At 41.4% G+C, this 23,552-nt stretch overlaps 1 protein-coding gene across 1 annotated transcript; it reads right to left on the minus strand.

Moving 5' to 3' along the window:
* Positions 1 to 126: 126 nt before the first annotated feature.
* eps8l2 (EPS8 signaling adaptor L2) lies at positions 127 to 22,009 on the minus strand. The gene is made up of 21 exons (XM_083974186.1): positions 21,430 to 22,009; positions 18,010 to 18,060; positions 17,555 to 17,601; positions 12,388 to 12,452; positions 10,638 to 10,799; positions 10,109 to 10,258; positions 8,741 to 8,823; positions 8,468 to 8,583; positions 8,266 to 8,336; positions 8,026 to 8,152; positions 6,922 to 7,010; positions 6,751 to 6,825; positions 5,156 to 5,304; positions 4,847 to 5,054; positions 4,719 to 4,753; positions 4,531 to 4,636; positions 4,247 to 4,366; positions 3,174 to 3,249; positions 2,910 to 3,081; positions 1,793 to 1,925; positions 127 to 987 (listed from the first exon to the last, which is right to left on the minus strand). Exons 1-21 carry the CDS (start codon positions 21,666 to 21,668, stop codon positions 913 to 915), a joined length of 2,349 nt encoding a protein of 782 aa, XP_083830312.1. The 5' UTR covers positions 21,669 to 22,009; the 3' UTR covers positions 127 to 912.
* Between the last annotated feature and the right edge of the window lie 1,543 nt (positions 22,010 to 23,552).

Raw genomic sequence — 23,552 nt, forward strand, 5'->3', positions numbered from 1 at the left:
AATATTTACTAAGTTTATTTTCAATTATATTTTGTGTCCCAAAATATTTACAACCCCTTTAATTTTTTCGTCTAAGCCTTCATTCAATTACTTATAGCAGAGTGACATACTTTCTGTATGTACTGTAGTTTTCCTGTGTAAGTGCAGTTTATACTGCAAAAAACATGCTGAAAAAACATATTCATGATATCATTTCACTACTATCAACAATGACTTCATGCAGGATTACTATGACTGTCTGTGTAGGGCGACCTCACCAGAAGATCTGCATTCTGATTATAAACAGGAAGATTATTTAGATTAACACCCACTGATTTCCAGTAACCATCCATGATGATTGCTGTCTCTCTGATACTGTATCTCCTCAGTGGACTATCTATCACAGAGCACAGTTTAATATTTATCCAGAGCTGTAAACGGTGATATGATATAATTGGCTATATATCAGAAGACATGTCACAGATTCTGGCACAGATTCAGATTCAGGCAACAGCTAACATCTACTTATTAACCAGGTCATTTAACAAACAGCTGCAATATTGACGATGACCGTACACACTGACTATACTGCTCGTACAAATATGTACGTTACATACACGTTGTGCATATACATGCTCTCACACACACTCACATACACACCCGCACACACACACCACACTGTACATCATGTTCCTCTTTTCATACACAAACAAACCTCTAATGACAAAGTCTAACGTGACAATGAAAACAAAAGCAACATTAATTAAATGGAAAACATGTTTGGGTACACATTGCATGATACAAAATAAATATACAACAATTAAAATGTACACAATATGATCTACTTGTAGGCCATGATTAATCGTAGATTGATTTGAGATGCAGCTTTGAGGGAAGAAGAAGCATCCGGATGGTTCGTGCTCGTCGGCAGCTTCAGTCTTTGTTTTCTGACTTGATTCTCTCCTGCCTCTGCTTCATGATCACCTGCAGCTCTGAATCTCCACTGGTCTGCAGTCATGAAAAACAAGAACACGTACAGTATGTCACTTCATTCATTTCCCTATTATCTTAAAAGTAGAAATTTAGTATACAGAGAAAAAAACAAGCAATCTGAGGCTTCCCACTGTTGGGACACAAGTAAAGGCACATTAGTAAGGACAATATAATTACTATAATAAACAAGTATCTAATGCACATGTTAGTGTTGGGATAATGGTTGCACATGGAAGGGAAAACAGAATAATGAGAATCTGTATTTCTATTTAATCCAAACTGTGGGTATATCTTTATCTATTTCTGCTGCCAAAACATGTTATAATTTGCAGCAAAATATCAACATAGCATTAAAATTGAACTGTAACACAAGTATTTCTGACTCTAATAATGCGCTATACTCTGAAGTTTTCCATTTACTGTGCAAAATCTATATCAGTCTGTTTGTAAAAATGACGAAGAAATCACCATGTGACGGGTTCAACTGACTAATATCCGTCATGGTTTGCTCTGGTCTGATCACTGAGTGCACGCACCCACTTTTTGGACTCCACCTGTATTAATCATGGAGTGTGACTCCCTGACAGTATGACACTGACAACATTTATATTCCTGTGTGAGGTCACCTGTCTTAACATGCCCACATAACGGCTGTGATCTGACCTGTCGACATGGTGGATTCATTCATTTCTATTAAAAAGCGTTCAACATTTTCATAAACATGCGCATTCATTTCTGGATTTGAATTATTTTGTCAAACCATGAATGAAACATGTGTGTGAAGAGTTTACATTCAGGTACAGACAGATCTGTGACTGACCTCTACCAGTGTTTTCTGTACGGAGACTTGACTGTAGACCCGGCTGCCTTCTTCCTTACACACCGCCTTCAGTTCTTCTTTGTTGAGAGAAAACAGCTGGGCTCCTGTCAGGATCCCTAAACATTCAACCGTCCTGCAGGAAAAACGATCAGAGATTCACAGATTTTTCATCTTACAGTATTTCTACAGGGGAAACACTTAAGATCCATCCAAGTAGCTCCAATGTACTTTGACATTCCATGGCAGGAAAAGCACAGGTGTAATCAAATGGATTCTCTGCATGCTGGCTCTATGAGTTTTTTTTTGTGGAACTGAGAAACCATGAAAAGTTGATCACGTCTGATCTTTCCTCCCTATGACATACTGTATAAAAGGTGTAGACCAACGAAAGAACAAGTAACAATAGTTAAAAGATATGGAAACAATTTTAGTTTTTTAAACCTTTGAACAAGGGTTAGGGGTTACGGTTAGACAATGCTGACATGCTAATGTTTCACAGGTATGTTCAACTTGTCCAGCATCTTTGTTGACCATGTGTACATGCTAGTTTAGCAAGCAACATTTGTTTTTATCAACATTAAACACAAACTACAGCAGAGGCTGATGGGAGTATGTTGGTCATAAACCAACCAAAAGTTGGTAATTAAAAGGCAATATGATACAGTCACAATACTGTACAGTCATTACAAATCATCCTGAGAGGAACATGCGTAATTTCAACTTCATGACAGTCCATCCAACGGTTGCTGACATATTTTACTCAAAGTCCTAAATGTCAAACAGTCAGGGGATCAGGAGGGTTGTAATGATTCATCTTCTAGCGATAATACAAGTTTTCTGACAATCTGAGAAGTAGATGTTGAGTTCAATCTGAATTCAAGTAGAGGACAGACTGACTGACTGACAACCATAAAATGGAGAAACACAAGATAAGGTCTTACTGAGCTTACTAAGATAAGCTATAACACTTGGCAGTGATATCACAGTGTCCTGGAGTGCACTTGTACATCACTGCAGCAAAGTGAAAGGTACCTTTGAAACAAGCTTTTCAACATGTGTTAAGTTACTCATGAGGTATTTCGCTCTGCTGGATTGATGAGAGTCATGGGTGACTTACGGTTTCAAGAACCCTTTTGCAGTAAGCCATGCCTTCACCTGGTCCGGGCTTGAGTCCAAGGTGAGCGGTACTTGGGTGCGAGATGATCGCTCCACGTGGAACTTCCTGGGAGGTGGCTGTTTTTTGTTGGCTGTAATCGTCATCAACAGCTCGGGTATGACTTCATCCATATCTTCAGAGCGGAAACAAGACAGCAGACGTCAGAACAAGAGAAGTTACTTGGAAGAGTAGTGAAAGTAAAATGTATTTGTTTTGATCGCCTACTTTTGTCTTTGTGTATCCCCATGTTGAAACTGTCTCCATGGCTCAGAGAACCATGGGGTGGCGACCTGTAGCCATGCTACACACACACACACACACACACACAAACAGAGTTCATGAGAAAACCGCAGATGGTATTATTCCAGAAACAAGTTTGTCTTTCATCTTATCCTGGCTGATACATTTTTTTTGGCCAAAAGCCAAGTATGTGTGTGAAAGTATTTCAAACCAAGAGTAACTCCATGCAGTATCTGCTGCAGGGCGTTGGTGAACTTGCATACATTGCAAATGCTTGAGTTTGTATAGAAACCAGGCTGCAGGTTAAACGACTCTTCTGTGAGAACAGTTTTTAATGAAGTAAAAATGACATTTATGCTGAAAAGATTTGTTATCATCTGTGTTTTTATGCATCAAATTTCTCATTTATCTCTAGAAAATCTCTTAATCATGATCCCTGCATATTGTAAGTGTTATCAGTTCGGGCACCTAATTATCTCATGTACTTTTAACCTGGAAGCAGTGATTCCTATTCTGCAAAACAGATCTATCCACAAGCTCCGATCATGAAGAAACCTTGACCCGTCTGTGGTCACTTTAGTTCATGATTGTTTACATTTCCAAAAATTCACTTGTGAAAACATACCGGAGTCGTTCAGCTGAGATAAGGATCACAAGTGTAGATGAAGTGAGTGAAAGTGATACCAACACACACAAGTATGTCCAAAGTAAAAATAAAGACATCTCTTCAAAACAGAACATTGGCTGCATTGCATTGTGGGAGCAATTATTTAACATTGCTGCAGAGTGAGTGTTACATATTTTCTGTCATTCAAAGTCAGTGTACAGTAGCTGCTGTCACGACTTGGAATTGTTTGGTTTGACTACTTGTCTGAGGGAAAGCTAAAAATCTACCACACAGCTACAACTAAATGTGACACTGATGCTGTGACTTTAACAACTGTCAGTAAAACAAGCAGATTTTCTCTTTAACGACTCAATGAAGTTTAACTGGGTGTTAATCAAAGGATATCATGCCAATACACTGCAGATAAACAATATGATGAACAGCAGGTTACCTGGCTGTAGCTGCCCTCTGGCTCCTCTACCTTCACCACGTCCAGCATGTTAAAGGGGACGTAGCCGGACTGGCCGCTGCGATTCCGTAGTTTCCACCACTGTTTGTCGTCCTCTATCACCTGCGAGAAACATTTAATTCTTTCAACTTACATTAACTATAGCACTGTAATTGGCTATTTAACCGAATTATGGTTTGTGTCTTCAGGTGTGTATTTTTTTTTTTACAGTTTACATCCCTGCCATATGGCACATGTACATATGGTACATCTATCTTTGGTTTTACCTCAAGGATTTCATCCTGCAGCACCGACAGCTCGTTGGCATTCCGCGCTACAAAGTGGTAGCGGATTTTGGCATATTTGCGGGTGTGGGGCTTTCCATTGTAAGACCTGTTAAGACACATTTTATCAATGTTTGACTGCTTCTCTGTTTGTGTGACATGTAAAGTGTGTGAAGGCTTTCATTACTCACCCATTTGATGAGTTTGAGGACTGAGTTCCATAATACTGAAAAACGAAAGAGGCAGATTGTGAAATTTTCAACGGTCAGGATCTGTAGTGATCAGTGCAATCAAAGACATTATATTTACTGTAACTTACATCCTCTGATGTGTGTTTCCTGTAATCAGGGCTGGTGGGAGCACCCAGTGGCCCTGTAGGGGGCAAAGGTGTCCCTGGAGGAGACCCAGGTGTCCCTGGCCCTTCTGTTTCCCATGGAGCCGTCCTGAACAGCTCCACCGGCGGCTCCCAGCCATTACGAAACTTTGGGTAGTAAGGAGGCGCACACTGATCCCTGGGCCATTCTGCTCTGTAGGTGCAGAGCGGGTAAGATAATGGTCAAAATGTAACAAAATGTAACCTTTAAGCTACATATCAGGCCAGACTGAAGCAGCGCTGATGGTCACGTACCTGGGTTTAGTCCAACCGTCCCCCAGCAGCTCAAAGATGGTCATCTCTTTGGGGGACAGGTGTCCCCGCAGGAATTCAACAGCATCTTTGGAGAGGTGTGGAGAGATGACCGAACGTGGCAGATCAGGACCCCCACAGCTCTGTAGCACCTGTGGACACCAAGTACAGACACAGTGAAGTGAAAGCACAAAAGAGAGACTAAGGCCACACAGAAACATGCAGTGTTTTTGTAAATGTAACACACTAGTGGTGACTTTTCCCTCTTTGTTTGAGTAATATAAAAAGTTTGGTCTAAAGAGAGAAGCAACACAAAGATGTGAGTGAGCATCTAATGCCAAGCCCTGAGGATAGTGAATGACCCCTCGCACATCCTTCACTCAGAGTTTGACCTCCTACTCTCAGGTAGATGATACAGAGTCCCTCGCTGTAAACTCAACCGTTTTAAGAATTCTTTTATCCCAACTTCTATCAAATTTCTTAACGAGTCTGTGCAATAATTCTTATAGTGCTCTTACCATGGTGAATTTATGAGGTGTATGTATGTGTTATGTTATGGGATGTGTGCAATATGTGTTATGTTATGGAATATGTGCTATGTTATGGGATATGTGCAATGCTGTTGGATTAATATGGCTGAGGTGTATTGTTCTTTTGTTTGTTTGTTTTTGTCATTGTGGCCGTTAAGGCATTGATGGCGCAGCTACAGTGTCCAAGACAAATTTCCCTCAACGGGACAATAAAGTTTATCGTATCGTATCGTATCGTATCGTATCGTATGCTCAGTACTTGACTGATTTTAATGCCCAATGCCACAAAAACACTGGGAACACTATAATTCTTCAAGACAATATCAAGACACAATAAACAGCAAACAGCTATTAAACAAACATTAACATTAGTGCTGTGGATAAAATATTGACAATGAATTTCTTCACACATATCTTATAAACACAGTAAAACATGGACTTATGGTATCTTATCTGAACTTTAAAGTGACTACAAATTACTGTAAGTGTGTCCAGCACCAACACAACACAAAACCTAATCACTGCTCCGAGCCTCTAACCAGCAGGTACTGAAGGCGTGGCTGCACACTTTGGCCTGGGAAACCAACATTATGTAAGCGCAGCTGCACCTGTGTCAGAGCTGAGAGCCACGTCGCTCCAGTTTGGTGAGAGATTAAGCAAGAGCAGCAATGGATGTGGTGCCACACAAAGAAAAACAGTGGGAGGAATGTCTGATTGTGACATACAGTAAAAACAAAAACACGCACATCCCAAAAAACTTAAGACTAGGTGCTGGACCACCAAGGAAGACACAGGTGAGGAAAAAAGGAGACCGCACACTAGTTTTTAGCTCCCGTGACAGTTTAATGTCACACACGTAACGTTTCAGGCGTCAGCCCTTCATCAGACAAGACATCATCACTAAATTATTCCAATAAAAAATGTAGAGTGTCTTGTTGTCAGATGTGCTTGTGGTTTGTGCGTCAACAACGAGTGTACCCAATGGCATGGAACATATTCAGTGTGTCATTGATTTATACTGCTAACATTAGGGAAAATCAGCATTTAAACATGATTTTTAGCTCTTACCAGCTCCAGAGGACCAAAGAGGAAATGAACCAGCTCGGACGCACTAGGATTCTGTATGTGTTTCTTGAGTTTGGCCTGCAGGGGGCGCAGTGACAGACACACAGTGAGAACGGAGCAGCTGATGATGAACTCGAAGAACAAACGAGGTTAGGAGGAGCTGTGATATCTCACCAAGAGGTTCAAGGCCAGCTTCAGTTTCTGCAGGCTATCAATGACCTCTGCTTCAGTGGGGGGCTTGGCTCGTAGCGTCAGCATGCCCTCTGTAAACAAACAAGAGCAACAATGACCACACGCAGACTCCAGAGTTACCAGCCAGCCACGCAGAAAGATTACAGACATAGGTTTTACCTTCTGGTCAAGGTTCACACTCATAACTGCATACAACATACAAGGTTTTGTTTCATTTTATGTTACAGCCTGTGTCTCCAGGAAAATGAATGCTAGTAACACAATCATGGTCCGTTAATAAACTGCTACACAGCTGACCTTGGCCTGAAAGTAAAAGCCCAAGAAAGAATGTGCTACATGTGAGTTTCTCAACCTGTGACCCAGACGGTCCCAAAGGTCTCATGACCCCAAACACAGAGTTACGTCATATGACCGGGAGAAAGGTATTCATTTACTTTGCAGTAGGTTATGGCATGGAGGTTAGGGTATATCTCATACTGTTGTAAAAACATATGGGACTCTGAGGCCAGTTGAGAAACAGATTCTCTGGAGAGAGAATACATGAATTTTCAGCACATCTGTCTGTGTAGTCAGCGGCAACACACATTACAGCTATTTTTACACTGTGTAGAAAAGTACTGCACTCGTCACGTGTGTGTTTAACATGTCACAGGTAATAGATGTGCTGCTGATACACAGTAAGAACACAGCATCACAACACTGTACAGTAATACAAGAGTAATATTATTGCTTCTACCCTGCCAGCCTCCATGCAAAATTCAACTGGACTTTTAACAGCAAAACATAATGTCATTCAGACAGAAGTACACTGGAAAATCACCAGGTGTGGGCGTAACGGGGCGTAACGGGAGGGTATGGGTAATACACAAGATCAGCAATGTATTGGAGTGAATAAGAAGTAATAATATTACATCAGTGACTGCATCTCTCAACATAACCGAAACCCAGCCAGCTCCTACTACCACTCATACATCAGTGGATGTCCTGCACCACAGGACACACAGAGACAAAAACATGGCGACGTGAGCAATATGAAGATATTGTCACAGCACTGGTGCCACCACATCAGAAGAAAGGGAGACAGACCTGCTGGTCCTTTCTTCTTATTCTTCTTACTCTTGTTGCGCTGGTTGAGCTGAGAAAAGGCCTCTGCTGCCTTTTGCAACCGCGCCACAAAGATTTCTATGTCGTCCAGGGCACAGTTGAGGACTTGCTAGGGGAGACAAATCCTCAGGTTTAGCATTTGGAGAATCACACTGTGTGATGGTGATCGAAAATGTATAATAATAACAACAGGTATCATTGTGGATTAAAAAAAAAGCTCACCACGTCTTTCTCAATGCGCTGGGCCAGCTTTTCATGTGACTCTGTGTCATTTTGTCCGGGCGCTTGTCTGTCTACATCCACAACCACACAGACACACAGGGAAAAAAACAAAACATAAGGATGCCTTCGCTGACAGAACATAATTGTGTGTGTGTGTGTGTGTATGGTGATAATACTTGTATTCCAGCATGAGCACACTCACAATGTGTGTTTGTGGCTTCCACTCGCCCCTTCGGTGCAGGCGCAGGCGCAGGTCCATTTGGGGACGTGGGTGGGAGGATGGTTTCTCTGTGGCGCTTCATTTTCTCCTGGTTCACCCTGGATGATTAGGAAGAGACCTTCAGCACCCTAACATCAAGTTAAATAACTACTAATAACAAGTCAGTGTTCCCCCTTTAACCTGTATTTGACTGCAAGATGTGGTGTGTGCATGTGTGTGCATGTGAGTGTGTATCTGCAGCAGCAATGCTCTCACTTCAGAGTCTGAAGCCTCATTTTCTTTCCCTCCTGCTTGCTGTCTCCAATGGCACTTTCTATATCTGCGTGGACCAACTCAGCCTGGAGAGAACGAGGGGAAACACCAGAGGTCAGACTCTATATACACACTGATACACACATCAATATGCAGTTTCCATGTAATAGTTTGACAAAGATTTTCTCCCTTTGGCTCCCTCCTTACTTTCTCAAATTCAGCGCTGTTGGAAATGTGCCGTCATTAAGATTGATACTGACTGACCGGCCTGACTTTGATGAGCACAGTTCAAAATCACCCACAGGATTATTTTCTCTAAAACCAAAATCTGAAATGCATTTTAAGCCATAAACAGTTTTTGACTGTTTTGAGGACTGAAATGAGTAAGCCAGGAGAAGAAAGGACAGGAAATACATTTCAAGTCGACAACACTTGAGAGTATTCTTCTCACAGTATGTTTAGGATACAGCAATATGCCTTGAGTCCATTGTTAAATGTGTTATAAACTGAAGAAGAGTAATCATTTTGATTCTAACAGTATATCTACAGTACAGTGTTTATGATGAGATTAGGATTCTGCGCTGTGTCTGATCTTATGTCATTTGGATTTAAGTCTTACAGCCAAATTTGTGTTTTTCAATCATCTCGACTTTGATCATCTATGACACAAATCCCTGGCTGCTGCCAAAAATACAGAGTACTGGGCCCAAGCTGTTGCTGTTGTTGTTGTACCCTTCCAGTAGGAAGCTCAGTGGTGTGAACTTTTGATGAGAATCACATCAAAAAACAGGAAACTGACATGCATTACAATAAAGTTGCTGTGTATTGTGCCTCGTGACACTAACTGTAGGAAAGCCAGTGAAATTAAATTCATTGGTTCATTGGTTCAGTCCAGTCTTTCTCCTAATCCATACCTTAAAGATTCAGACTGAACATGCCAAGTTTTCTCCTCCTCTTCCACATCAAATGACAGCTGCATCAAAATTTTGATGAATATGAACTTTCATTATATTGTTTCAATAAAGACAATGGTGATAAACCAAAGTCGAATGAATGAAAGCCAATGATCAGCAGTTTCTTCTAAACGCTTCCGTTGACCTTACGAGTAGTTATTCTGTGCAATAAAGAGGTCACGTCTTCATACAGCGATATTATATTACAAATCTTCTTCTAAAATCTCTGCACAAGACAAAAAAAAGTAAAACGATACACACAATCCCACAGTCACTAACAGCACTGAAATCTGACCTTACACTCTAACAACAGGCCCTCAGATTTATGAATGACATAAAAGACAAAGCCAACCAATCAAGCATTGACAATAAAGGATGCAAACTGGTGAAAGCCCGTAAAATTCACACTGAGACCCACCTCCACCTCGTCGCAGTGGAAGAAGTGGATGTCGGGTTTGTGCTGCTCCCTGTCCTGGCAAATGAGCAGCAGCACAGACGGGTAGCGTGTCTGATTCAGCACCGCCTGACACATGTGGATGGTGGGGAGAGGAAAGTTCTCCAACTCTTCCTATGGGACAACAAGATACGCTCAGTTAGAGTGAAAGTGGGAAAACAATAAAAACAAAAATACGGATGAGGGAGAAAATCTTCATGAAACAGAGTCAAGCTAGCTGTTTACCCCAAACACCCAGTCCCAATTCATGTAATTAGCTGCAGACTGTACTTTCATAGGCACCATATACTGTAGACATGATCACAACAATGTTCTCATCTCCCCCCTCGCAAGAAAGTAAATAGCATTTTTGGCTGCATTTAATAATAAATAATGCACCAACTTGTAACGTTGACTTCCTGTAAATAATTTATATCGGATATCCATAATATGTGTTTGTGATGTTTAGTGCGTGTTAATGTGCACCATGTGTGGACAGGTGTGGAGTCGTTACCTGTGTGTCACTGTCCAGCAGCCTGACCGCCTTATCAGTGACCTGCAGGAGCATCTCCTGGGTCCATATTTTGTCCTTTGAATCCAGAACAACCAGTTTCTTTATGGCATCGTCCACTGTGACAATGGACTCTGTCTTGTCCATAATGAACGTGGAGAGATGCTATGGAGGAGAGAGTGTGTTGGTGTTAAAATCATCTGTCTGTGTGTATGGACAGTGGGACAGACTGACTTTGAAAAAATGTTGGCTGATATATAGGCTACATTATGTATTAACTGGTTATATTAAAGCAATAGCAAGCATAACATTTGGGGGAAATACTGTTGCCCATAATGTTGGAATAATTTTGTTTTCAGACACATTCCTCTTTTGATTCTTATTTATACACATCAGTAATGACCAGGTGCAATGATAACATACTGTGTCCCAGTTACCAGCTTTGAGAAGAATCTATCAAGAATAAATCACATCGTCACAATCATTCCATGACAAGAGGTAAAAAAAAAAGAAGAAAAAAAGTATTCCAACAATGTAGGTGAGAAAAATGATACCACTATCACTAACTGGTCATTCAATATGAAGCTAGAACCCGCAGCCTGTTAGCTTAGCACAGTGCTATGCAGTCACCTTTAATAATAAAAGGTTGAGTTTCGTTTTACAGAGCCAGGTTGTTCTTTTTTACTGTGCTTAGCTAACATATATGACAGTGGTATCAATCTTTTTATCTCAAAGTAAATAAACACACTTTCCAAAACACGAAGCTGTCCCTTTAATTATAACTGTTACCCGACCTGTTTATTTATAACTATCACTGCGTTAAAATTTCAGCTAATGCAACATTTTTCAACACGTTCCTCAAGCCAATGTTATATTGCATCTTAATGACGACCTCATTTATTTGATGTCAAAAAAGCCATATTGCTACATAAGAGTCTACGTGCATGATTGTTATCTGTGATTAACTGCCCTTGTTTGATAATGAGGAGGCATTAGAAATCCTGTCATCATCATCAGGGACAATGCAGGACATAGTTCAACAAAATATCTAACTTGAAGCTGGTCTCTGATTGATTCAGGTTCCCACTGCGGCTGTGGCAGCTTTATTATGACAGCGTCCCCATAAATGAGATGTTATCAAGACATTAGGTAGTATGTCAACTTTTATCGCTGGTCAAACGAACAATACCAGTAAAGCACGTATTACACTGCAGCAAGAGCTTTGCTTTTATCTTGTTGTTCACAACATGCTAGTTGACCTTTTTTAGACTAAAATTTTAGATGAAACAGAGAGAAAGAGATAGGAATGAAACTACTGCTTCACTGCGACACATTTTTCAGTTTAACAGTTCATTTTTCATACACATGTAAACATACACAATCTATGCTGCTTTCAGTCATTTCATAATATTCCTGATGCCTTTATTTAGCTTTCAGTCACCACCAGTCTGGTTCAAGTGGATACATGAGGAACAAAATGTGATTATAATAAAATTACAGTTAATTAAATAAAACATTTAAATAACATAATGATAATGAATCCACGGGAATATTTCTTACCATTGTGAAAAACTATTAAATATTAACTTTTTTATTTGACTTGAGTGAAGGAGTGAAGGCAATGTGTGTTAAAGTGTCTCACTCTGACCCATTTACCTCAATACGTCAGCTGTAATACTTTTAAAGTGCAAGTACCAAATCTATAAAACACAGCGTTTATTTTTCATAGACAGAGAAACAGAGAGGAACCTACCTCGACATGATACTGCGATGTCTCATGCATGATGAAATTTGAGTTGGAGTATTTTTTCCTTTGTTCTGTTGATAAGAAAACAAAGATATACAAAGTGAAAAACTGAGAAACCATCAAGTCCTGCCTGTAAATCACTGACACCACTGCATAATCACAGCAGCAGTAACACTGACCATAGTCCCACATGTTGAACATTTCGCTGCAGTGACCAGATGAAATGAAACTCTGAACCACTGATGTGCCAACTAATAAGGGCAGTAGGGCAATAAGGAAATGACACAGCATGCACGTATTTGTGTGTGTGTGGGGGAAACCAATGAGCTGTCCTGTTACGTATCCGCTCAGAGTTGTTTGCAAAAGTTTGGGCACTCCTGGGAAAATTACAAAAAACCCTGCAACTAACAGACAATAAATAATGAGTCTCTCTTTAAATATAAATCTGCTTCTCTCTGCAGAAATGAAAAGAATCTTATAAAGTGTTCTGCCTGTCCGGTCAAGTGAAATGGAGAAAGTCCTATCTGAGAGATTAATTATTAAATCTCATATCAAAGAGTCTTTGTGACTTGATTTGCATTTTATAGTGTGCTATGCTGGCAAGACTGGTCTCAAAATTCACAGTTTTACTGTGGGATCAAAAGTCAGGATGCTGCTTCCCGGCAGAAACATCTTCCACTTCCTCATCTGCAGCACTGCCCTATGATTTGTCAAATGTAGCTTTCTAATACGTACATATCTCAATGTCAATCTCAATTTGGCCAAGTGCAATATTCTAATTTTAGGCCCCCAAAAATGACACCATCAGCCTATTTGTGAAATTAATCGCAATATTATTTTGTTTCCATAGCATTTGGCTCTAATATAAACGCTAAATGTGAAAGTTTAGTTACATAGCACCTTTCACAGATAACGAACATCACAAACTCATTTACATCATAAAAAGTGCAAAAGTTCAACACAGATAAATAGGTCAATAAGAAAAACAAAACAATAAATAAACGGCACTTAGAAAAAATGGGTGAGGTCAGTCTGAATAAAAATGTATTCAGCTGCTTCAAGAAGACGTCAGAGGAAAAGGTGGTGAGCGTTGCATCATTTGGGCAGTAATGTGTGTTCAGAACCTGGTTTTACAAGGGAGGAGGAGGTCGGCTCTGTATCGGGTTGTTTGGCCTCAGAGGACTCTGAAGGTGCCTCTGAAGACAGTGCAAGGAACTTTGACTCAGACAGATAAACATTACATTACGACATCATTACAGTAATCTAAACAAGGAGTAAAAGCACAGACAACCATCTTTATCTCAACCTTGGTGTTGACAACATTTCATGCAGGTTGTCATTGCTTTAAAACACAAAACACAGTCCACAGCCTTGGCTCTGTGATGCTGTGCTTACACTGAGCTCCGTCCTGAGATACAACATAAACACCAACACCTGCTTCCTGACATGCAAGACAATGATTTTGGCAGCACAATGGCGCTGTGGTTAGCATGGTCACAAAAAGGTTCTGCATTAAAACCTATGACTGGGTTGCGCCTCCTTTAGTCCAAAGACATGCAGGTCAAGAAGGGACTGGCTCCCATGCATGTAGGATCAGCTGCTGCTGCGAGGCTGCAGAGTGGACCAACTGACTGGCAGACCGACTGTCATCCTTTCAGACATCCAATCACTAGTGTGGCTAAAAAAAGCTTCAAATTACAAAATAGAAAACACAGACACCAGTCTGTGGTCTGTTGAGTACACACTCAAACATCTATTGTGATTTTTTGTGACATATTTAAAATCTGATGAAGTTCAAGATGTTGCGACACATTTTAAGATTGTTTTTTTTAGTGTCCACATCCAGATATCCCCAGCGCCATTGTTCACCTCATTACCTGTGCTGTTGGCAGGGGCCAGAGGTCTCACTGACCTATTTACCAAGTGAATAGTCTGCAGGTAACAATTACGGTTAAATGAGAGCATGTTCCTATCAACACTGCCAGATCTCATATCAAGTCTCTCTCTGTCCCCCACCCAACAGAGTCAACATTTTGATGCTACACAGACTGCAGCTCCGCTTTTCTCAAACATACAGACATTCAGATATTTTGCTTTATGTACTCTATGGTGACTCTTACACAAAAGCCCTGCTGTTTGTATAGCTCTTAACAAAATATGTGCCCAAGCTCCACAGTACACTCCAATATTTCCAGTATTTGATGTCCTCTGATTAATATTTCTTTGTGATGTTTTTGCTTCATAATTCTGTGGCTGATCCATATTTTACAGGGAGACCACTTCATATCCATGTAACTGCCATCTATCACTGCCCAAATGACGCAAGTGTTTGTCTTTCCTGTTGCTGCCATTTCCTCTCTGCTGATTCCTTCCTGCTTGGTTCCCAACAGGTGAAACACAAGCATCAGGTGTCATTCGGAAAGTGGAGCTGTCCACATGTCTTATTAATGACTGACGTTTATGCCAATCAATTCACAGTGCTGCGACAGCTTGCAATAAGAGCCACTTAGCAGGCAGATGGGCCGGTCCTGAGGGCTCTCCAGAGTCAATGACCAGCGATGAACACGGCCGCCTGGCAAGTTCTCAAACCAATACATGGTCCAGATCAATCACACAACCTGACCTTCCTAATAACTGCTCTTTAAACACAATGAACCTTGACTCAACCGAAAACCGAGACACTAATGATCTTTGAAGTGCAGCCAGGAAAGTGTTCAACTGTCCAGGACATTATTTTCATTTAAATTTTACTAACAAATAGAATACAATCCTGTGTCTCTGCATCAGAAGACTGAACAAGTCCAACCGCAGAAAACTTACACAACAAGTTATTTTGATGGGATGAGATTTGACTGCAAGGCATCCTTAGGATACCAAGTGTCTAAAAAGATTTGCTCATATGTAGCCAGAAACTATCACATCAACAACCCTCAGAGTCTGATTCACCACTGATTGTTCTCTCAAATTAGTGCTGAACAAATTAAGACAAGTTTACATTGCTTTTTTTTTTAATCAAGATAAGTAAGATGCCAAAAACATGCAGCCAACTTTTTAACTGTAGCTACAAGAACCACTGCTTTACCGAAGTCCAAGTCAAACACAAAAGAGCAGTTGTGAAACTGCAGGAACGGTGCTGACTGAAAGGAATTAAAGTAATCAAATCTATTTTGAAGACTGAATTGAAATTTAAACACAGGCACAAAGGTTGACGGAAAAATAATGCAGCAGGAAGAGAGGGAGGTTTTTGACTGAGTCCAAACTTTTTACCTGAGAGAGACATGCACCTCAACCTCAACCACAAACTGTGTGAGAAAGTGGAGAAAGCCTGTTTGATAGTCCAAAGTCCCGGGATGATGAGTCTGATGTGGCATCTTTCATGCTCTACTTAAGTCCAAGGTGCTGATAACAGATCAGGTGGGAGGGCTGCATATCATTTGCATCACTTGTTTGCTGCCCTTCAACATGTGAATGACAGGGATTTTTGCATATGGGAGATTGAGCTGCTGTTGTTCCTCTGCATGTTTATTCAGCAAGCTGCAAGCTGCAGACCCATATCTATCCAAATGTCTGCTGCTGTTAGACATGCTGCACAATATTGTCCACTCTCCTGCCTCTGTGGTTCAGGAGCACAGGCATGCTGGTGTCATCGTGCAGCGAGAAGATGGTGGTGACCATCTGCCACATAGGATGAAACCAGCCAATGAAATGGCACGGTTTCATCACACTTACAGTAGGATACTTCAAGAGTGGGCACATCCTGTGGATACTTGGATGAGTTACAGCACAGAAATGTTTCACAGACGACGAGGTGCGCAGTCAGAGAGTTTGGGAGCATCTTGCATCCCAACAATACCGTCATCTGTCATTGGAGGCGATTCTAAATTTGGACCAGTGCAGCTATGCAGGAAAGCAGGTTATCTTGTCATTCCTCAGTGCAGGTTTCTATCGGGGCCTGTGACGTGCTGTACAATGTTCCTCTGTGTTGGTCGTGTGGAAGGAGGTGCTGGTTTGGACCAGTGAGCTAATGTCTGGGGCAGTGAAGGGGAGGACCAGAGGCAGATCACTTTTCAATGCGTCTTTTATTCACCTGCGAGACCTGGGCATCCCCACCCTGTTCCAACCACACATTAAAAACAGGCACACCCTGCACACCCAGCTAATGTAACATAGCTCATTTCAGCCACACAAACACACCCTGGCTGCATATCATGACACTGACACCGCATGTCACCGAGCCCTGCAATGACTAAAGCAAAATATGCACACAAGACTGTTAACATGAATTCACATCTGCACGCATGAGAACACTGCGAAGACCGCCATGTTCACTCCCGGAGCAGAGCACAGTCTCCCTCTAACGTCCTTCAGTGCCTCACAGAGGTTTCAGCAGGAGCAACCTGACAAGGCCCCTCAGCAGGACCTTGGCCCCCTCTTATCACTGTGTATGTGTGTGTGTGTGTGTGTGTGTGTGTGTGTGTGTGTGTGTGTGTGTGTGTGTGTGTGTGTGTGTGTGTGTGTGTGTGTGTGTGTGTGTGTGTGTGTATGGTGAGAGACTGCGACAGCGCAGCGAGACCGTGGGGCTGCAGCAACATGCTACGGAGCAAAGGGACGGATTTCCTGACAAAATCATTTGCATGGCAAATTGAATATTGTTGTGATTTGAGTCAATTACAGTGCTGATACTCACAGCTTGAATATTAACAGTTTGGTTAGATACAATTGCTATTGAAGACACAACATTTGCATAACAGAAAGTGGGTCACAAACACAGACGTGCATACGTAGTCTGAGTTTTAAAAGCGGAAAGCACTTGCACTTACTGTTAAAAGAGCCAGGCCTTTTAGCAAACATTACTCAAACAGAGTAAATAGGGACAGGGCTGTGTTTGTGTCAAAATAAACTTCATCATAATAAGGGAAAATGTCACCCAGTGCCTCCGTTTACTTGTTTTAGTAGTTATATACGTATTGAATAATAAAACTATAATTTGCTTCTTGTGTTCACATGTCAAGTTAGAGCGTATGATCTTCTTCATTGTAAGCTGTCAGATATATTGTTGTGCTGCCGTGACTCATGCCACAGAAATAAAGGCATGTCAGGGCAAAGTCTTATAAACAGGCCGACAATAAAATGCGGCAACAACTCCTCCACAAACCTCCATGCAGTCACTTACCGTAGAGGGCCTTGGCGCTGAGCTTGCTGTCCGATCTGGCCACTCCACTGCAATGACAAGAAGAGGAGACAGGGTTACGCCGCGCGCCCTTCATCTTCTGCCCTGCACCTCTCTGGATGTCAGTGTCACAAACCCTCTGAATCTCTCACACCGTCACACAGACATATACTGTACGGACAACAGACTGTCCAGCACTGGATGAGATTAGCCTGAGATTCTGAGCATATGGACCAGCCAAGGAGAGAGAGAGAAGGGGAGAGTGGAAAAGGGAGAGAGAGGGGAGTGGAGTGGGTGGGGGGGCACGGAGGGAGGCTGGAGCCAGGAACCAAGGCAAAGCAAACAACTCTCAACAGAGCCGCTCTGTGCCCGAGGTCCCTGACCCACACGCCTTCCACATACTGGGTTAGTGATTCTCTAAATATGTACGGAGAAGCAGGAAGGTGTGCGACACTCACTTAGCTGGCCTCGACTGAGGTCCCGAGACGCTCATGATTTCAGGCATCCACCTGAAGACAAAAAGAAAAAAAAAAGAACAGGGAGGATAAGAACCAGACAAAGAAAAAGAATAGGTGACAGAGAGACACAAAGAGAGAGAAGAGGAGGAGGTAAAACATTTTCCATTCAAAACAAACATGTATTATTTAGCCTAACATGCCCTTTTAAATCCCTGTTGCATAATGTATCTTTTATTTGGGAGGGTGAGCTCTAATACACAGACAATGTGTAGAAACTTAAAAAGCTGCAGACACTGTATTATAACGGTGGTAGAAATAATATGTGACGCTGAGGTGTAGCCTGCTGAACAGCCTGTTCTTCCGCTGTGGAGAGCCAGGTGCTGGGCCTGCACTGCTGGTAGTCAGGGGACGGATCTGAGACAATGGAGACAGCCGGCTGATATGCACTGTGTAATTAGATCCTCTCTGTTGATGACTATATCTGCATAGCTGCAAATTATTTAATCTGGTTGAGTTTTACGCCGGTAACTATTAGATCATTAGCATGGTCTCAGAGAAGAAGGGTTTGTGTGAACAAGAAGTGAGAGAACAAAAGTCTTCCACACCTTTAGCTTTGAGCCTGGAAACTCGGCTGTGACATGTCTGTCAAGGCATGCACTGACAAGGTTATGTAATATATCAGACTAACCGCACACACTGAACATATACAGTATCAGTACTTACCGAACCCCAAAGAGACATTACACAACAGAAAGGGCTCTGCTCGGCTTCCCTTTAAACCCCTTTATGACTGTTATCACTGCATTAAATAAACATTCCTCTGATAATGGCTAAATAATCTTCTAATTACTACAAAATATCAATATTTAAATACCATTTATTATAGGGTATATTAATCACCTTTTATCTTATGTGACCTTTAGCCCGGAAAGGAACCATGTATCGCTTTAATCAACCAGCCCGGTTTGTATTATTAATTGATTGCGAGAGGTTAGTATGTCTGCAACAAGTGTTTGTAAAGAACAATCCGATCTGTAAGATACTGATCTTGTGTCACTTAGTTAGGGACATTTCAGTATCCCTTCTTTAACGGAGCGATGACACAAACAAGACCCCCCCTGCCTCCTCTCCTCTCTGAAGTTTCACATTCTTGTTGTGTAAAGAGCAGCGCTACACGTCATATACGTTGGGTAAACACTGTGTATGACAGTTATAGGTTACAGGTGGTCACTATCACCCTTATCTCACAGCAGATCATAAACATAATCACGCTCAACAGATAACCTCCTCAGAACTTTTAGAAACAAAGAGAGAGAAAATGACAACAGTTTTGTACTCACACAGAGCCACATTGAGGTCCATGCCCCCCTGACCCAAAACTGGTGCAACTAAATCTCTCACAGAGAGAAATGCAAATAAGGAAAGAAAACTATTCGTATTTACTTTAGCAAGTCTGCACAAACAAAAAAGACTTCCTCTTTCTGTCCTTAACTATCTGGTCATCTTCTCTCCACTCTATTGTTTCCAGCTCTGGCTCCACGCCAGGTTTCAGGAGGGAGGTGAGGCCGGAGCAGGAGAGGCCGGGTGTCATGTGTTGTGTCAACCTAATGGCAACAGGCGCTCTGTCTGTACACCCCCCACCCCCCATCCCACCCAGCCTGAGGTGATTATTGTTCAATAATGACAAAACCTCATTCAGAAATAATTACAGAGCATTCAAACAATAATTACCCACACAAGAAGACACAGAGAACGTATATACAGTACGTTCATCTCAGGCATACTTGTCAAGCTGCTCTCATTTTCAAAACTACTGATTGTATCTGTTTTGATTTTCACATTTAAAGGAATGAGGTTGCACAAGTGTCTTATTTAATCATGCTGTAACAACAATTGGCCCAGTGACATTTTAAGCCTCTGGTTGCAGTAATGTGGTCTGTGTTGTTTCTGTTTTTCACATCTTAAACCTTGTGGTGAATTAAAATTGGTCAAATTTACCTGTAACACACAAAAAGCACTGAAATCCTCACGGACTAATGCAACGTTTGAATCTCTGAACACTAACCAGCAACAGCGACTTCTTAGAAAACCCTAACACAAACCAGTGAATACAGTCAAGATATATTTAGCAAAACAAATTTAATCTGAAACCGATTTAATGGCACACTGCATAGCAACAGGAGCAACATAATAAACATCTAGTGTAATGTGTCAACCTTCAACACACACCCCAAAACACACCTGAAGCTTCAACAATTTGAAGATGTGCCAAGAGCACAAATCACAACTGATCACAGCACTGATGGTGGAATAAACTCAGCATTACAGCATTTCTTTTAAGTCCAGCTTGATAATCATAAGTGTACCATGATTATAGCAAATGATTTCCTTCCTTTTTTGTACTTTTACTTGTACAACACTGCACATAACACAAGCTGGTGACTGACATTTTATATTATCTGCATAAAAAAATAAGACTGTATTGATATTTTAGGCAATGTGTCATAAAAATGAGGTCAATCTGATATGAGCAATATGCACTTTGCTCCACGCTCCTGAACAAGCATTTTGTGGCCTACGAGATAACAGTTATCAGATCGTGTGTATTGTGGAGTCATCCGGCCATCTGACCGAATCACATTACATTCTTGTGATGGCTGGAGATGTTACAGTTTAGTTTTATGTGCTCTCTCTGAGAGGTTCAGGTAAAGTGTGGAGAGTTCATGCACTGAATCAGGGAATACATGCAGAATCAGTGCAGATTTCACACACAGTGAATCCAGTTTGTTCACATAACTCTCTCACATAAGATCCATTAACATATTAACTGACTGCTATGGCTTCAGCCAATGGGGATCCTCAATGAAATAATAAAATATGACCATCCCTGACAACAAGGAGCTTGGTCCAGGACAACACCCTAATGAATGAATGACACATGTGTTCCCCAGGTTAGCATTCATTAACCCTGCGTAGTCAAATAAAACACAGACCTCTTAACACAGAGCTACGTGATGACATCAAGGTTAAGGCTGAAAATTAAAAACTACAATAAATAAATAAATCATAGATACAACATAAAATAGCAGCTCCATGTGCTGAGAAAGATCATGTGATTGGCTTTGTAAGAAGTCAATTGTATCACATGATGACATGAAGAAGAAAAGAACAGAAAAGAAAAGAAAAGAAAAGAAAAGAAAAGAAAAGAAGATGCTGTTTACCCTCACAGGAACTCACAGTGTAGTTTTCCGGACGGGATGCTCAGGGTGACAAACGTGGGCGAGACTGCGCCTACAGCATCAGCCTGTCATCAGCGGCCGATCAACAAATAAACTCCGCGGGGAATGATCGATAAGTGTGACCCTCTGCTGCCAGGAAGTGCAACTGTAAACTACACACTGTCAGCCCAGCTCACCTCACCTCAACACACACACAGGGCGCAGGCAGGCAGGCAGACGTGTATTTGGTCGGTTCTCTGAAACAGTCGCTGTGGAGGCAACGCAGGAGCAGGTGAGTGATACGTGACTCTGCAGGTAACTCAACCGGAGGGGGGCGGAGCTCCACGGCCGCTTGAATGAGGGTGGATCGGCCGCTGTTATGGCCTGCCTGCCAGGAACTGCATGCCCATCACGGGAACGTGCACAACAGATATAAAGCATTGACTTATTCTTTGGCAGTTTAACCTGTGATAATAATTATATTGGAGGTCCATATGTTCTGAAAGTGTATACATGATTTGAGAGAGACGCTCCATTTGAACATTTCTAATTTCTTCTGGCTTAAAATCCAGGGGATGCATTGTGACGGGCAGGCACTTCTCGGCACCACACCGGTCATTGCTTGACGGTCAATATAGAGCCTGTAAATCAGCAGGATCTGTGTTTTTTCGTAAGGCAGCCTGGTGTAGATCTTGAGATAGGGCCAACTTCGTGGCACGAGCCTTTTCTGGCTATGACCTCCATGCAGTTGTGTGGGCATGGTATCAAGTGTTTTTATTGGCTGAGGATGTAAATGTAAATGCAGATGCTGGCAAAACAATGAGAACCTCTGATGTCTGACTTTATAACCAACATTTATAGTTTGGCAATAAAATAGAAATTTAAAAAACAAAACAAAACAAAACAAAAAACACTTTTATGATTTACAAATGCAATCAAAAACAGGCAGCCTTGATGTCACAGCACTTGAGTGGTGGGACAGTTTCATTTCCACAGGTTTCCCTTTGTGTCTTTGAGCAGCGAAGTATAGTGGCTGGTCTAAACCAGCTGGATTCAACAGGGGGAATGAAAGAGGAGCAACAGTGTGGAACACTGCCCAGGTTTCAATATCACTGCTGCCAAGACTGACCACTCTTTGTCCAGCTGCCCCTGCAAAGGAAACCAACAGCACAGTGCAGTTGCAGCCCTGTGGGTATATTTTAGCCTACTGTGTACCATGTTTTACAAAGTCACAGACTGTATTATTGTTATTCATAAGGAGATATATGTAAATGTTTGACATGGAGTGAGTGAAATGCCAAAGTGTTTGTGAGTTCAGCCGTTGCTCAAGCACAGGCACTCTCAAATGTGATTTGTTTTGAGGTTACCTTGGAAACCTTATCATTGGGATTGATCATTAACTTAAAGTTGTCAGTGCTGAGAAATCGCCTATTTTTAATGTGGGCAAGGACAAAGAAGTTTTAACCACACTGAAAATCTGCTCTGAGATCCTGATCTGAATGGATGAAGCACTGAGGGTCAGTGCTGATCTGCATCTCACAGGTTAAGGTTGAAGTTAAAGAAGCCAAACTAACAACATTCAATTTAATTCTCAAGGCTTGATTTTCATAGGTGCTATTTGAATCAATAGGGTTTGTGTTGTATTGGTATGTTGATGATTAATGGGAGGTAATATTAAGTGACTTACGCACATATCCGTAAGTGTGACAGGACTCCATTTAATTTTAGCAGGCTTAATTGAGATGTGAATGTTTGCACACACTGTCAACATACAAACAACACCAGTCATTTCCAAGCCCTGGGAAAAAATCTTTTTCCCACCATTCATGCCAATTATTAAAAAAGAATGGTGTGTTAATGACATATTCAGAATATATTCAGAAATTCCAAATAACAATCACACCTACATAATATGTCATTATCTTCAATGCAATTCCTCCCGGTTCACTTCTTTTTTTAAAGAACTGTAACCTGACAGAAACTCATTTAGTTCCAGGCAAATGTTTATTGGAGATATTAATATTCAAGATGAACCTTGCAGTAACAGACACATTAGAAACGCATTCAACTATAATACAACTTCTAATTATCCTTGGAAAGTTTCACAAATCAAAATGGTCTGGATCTAAACCATGCTTTCGTCGTTTCACAACAACAAAGCTGCAAAGATTCTCAACCTGCTGAAAACTATGCATTTAATTTGACTTTTGAAAGGACTGAACTGTAGTAACCCCTGGTCTGTTCAATGAATTTATGTCATGTGCTTGTTAAACCTCCTATTTGCAAATAAAACATTGTGAAGAAAAAAAGAAAAACACCATTCAC

This window comes from Trachurus trachurus, assembly GCF_905171665.1.
Source record: "Trachurus trachurus genome assembly, chromosome: 6".
Classification (NCBI taxonomy): Eukaryota; Metazoa; Chordata; class Actinopteri; order Carangiformes; family Carangidae; genus Trachurus; species Trachurus trachurus.

Excerpts from the sequence above, each read along its gene's own strand:
- eps8l2 (XM_083974186.1), bottom strand. The coding sequence starts at position 21,668 with ATGCTTTATATCTGTTGTGCACGTTCCCGTGATGGGCATGCAGTTCCT. Across the intron at positions 18,061-21,429 it reads CGCCCTGTGTGTGTGTTGAG|GTGGATGCCTGAAATCATGA; the intron begins GTGAGGTGAGCT and ends TTTTGTCTTCAG. Across the intron at positions 10,800-12,387 it reads CATCGCAGTATCATGTCGAG|CATCTCTCCACGTTCATTAT; the intron begins GTAGGTTCCTCT and ends TCTCCTCCATAG.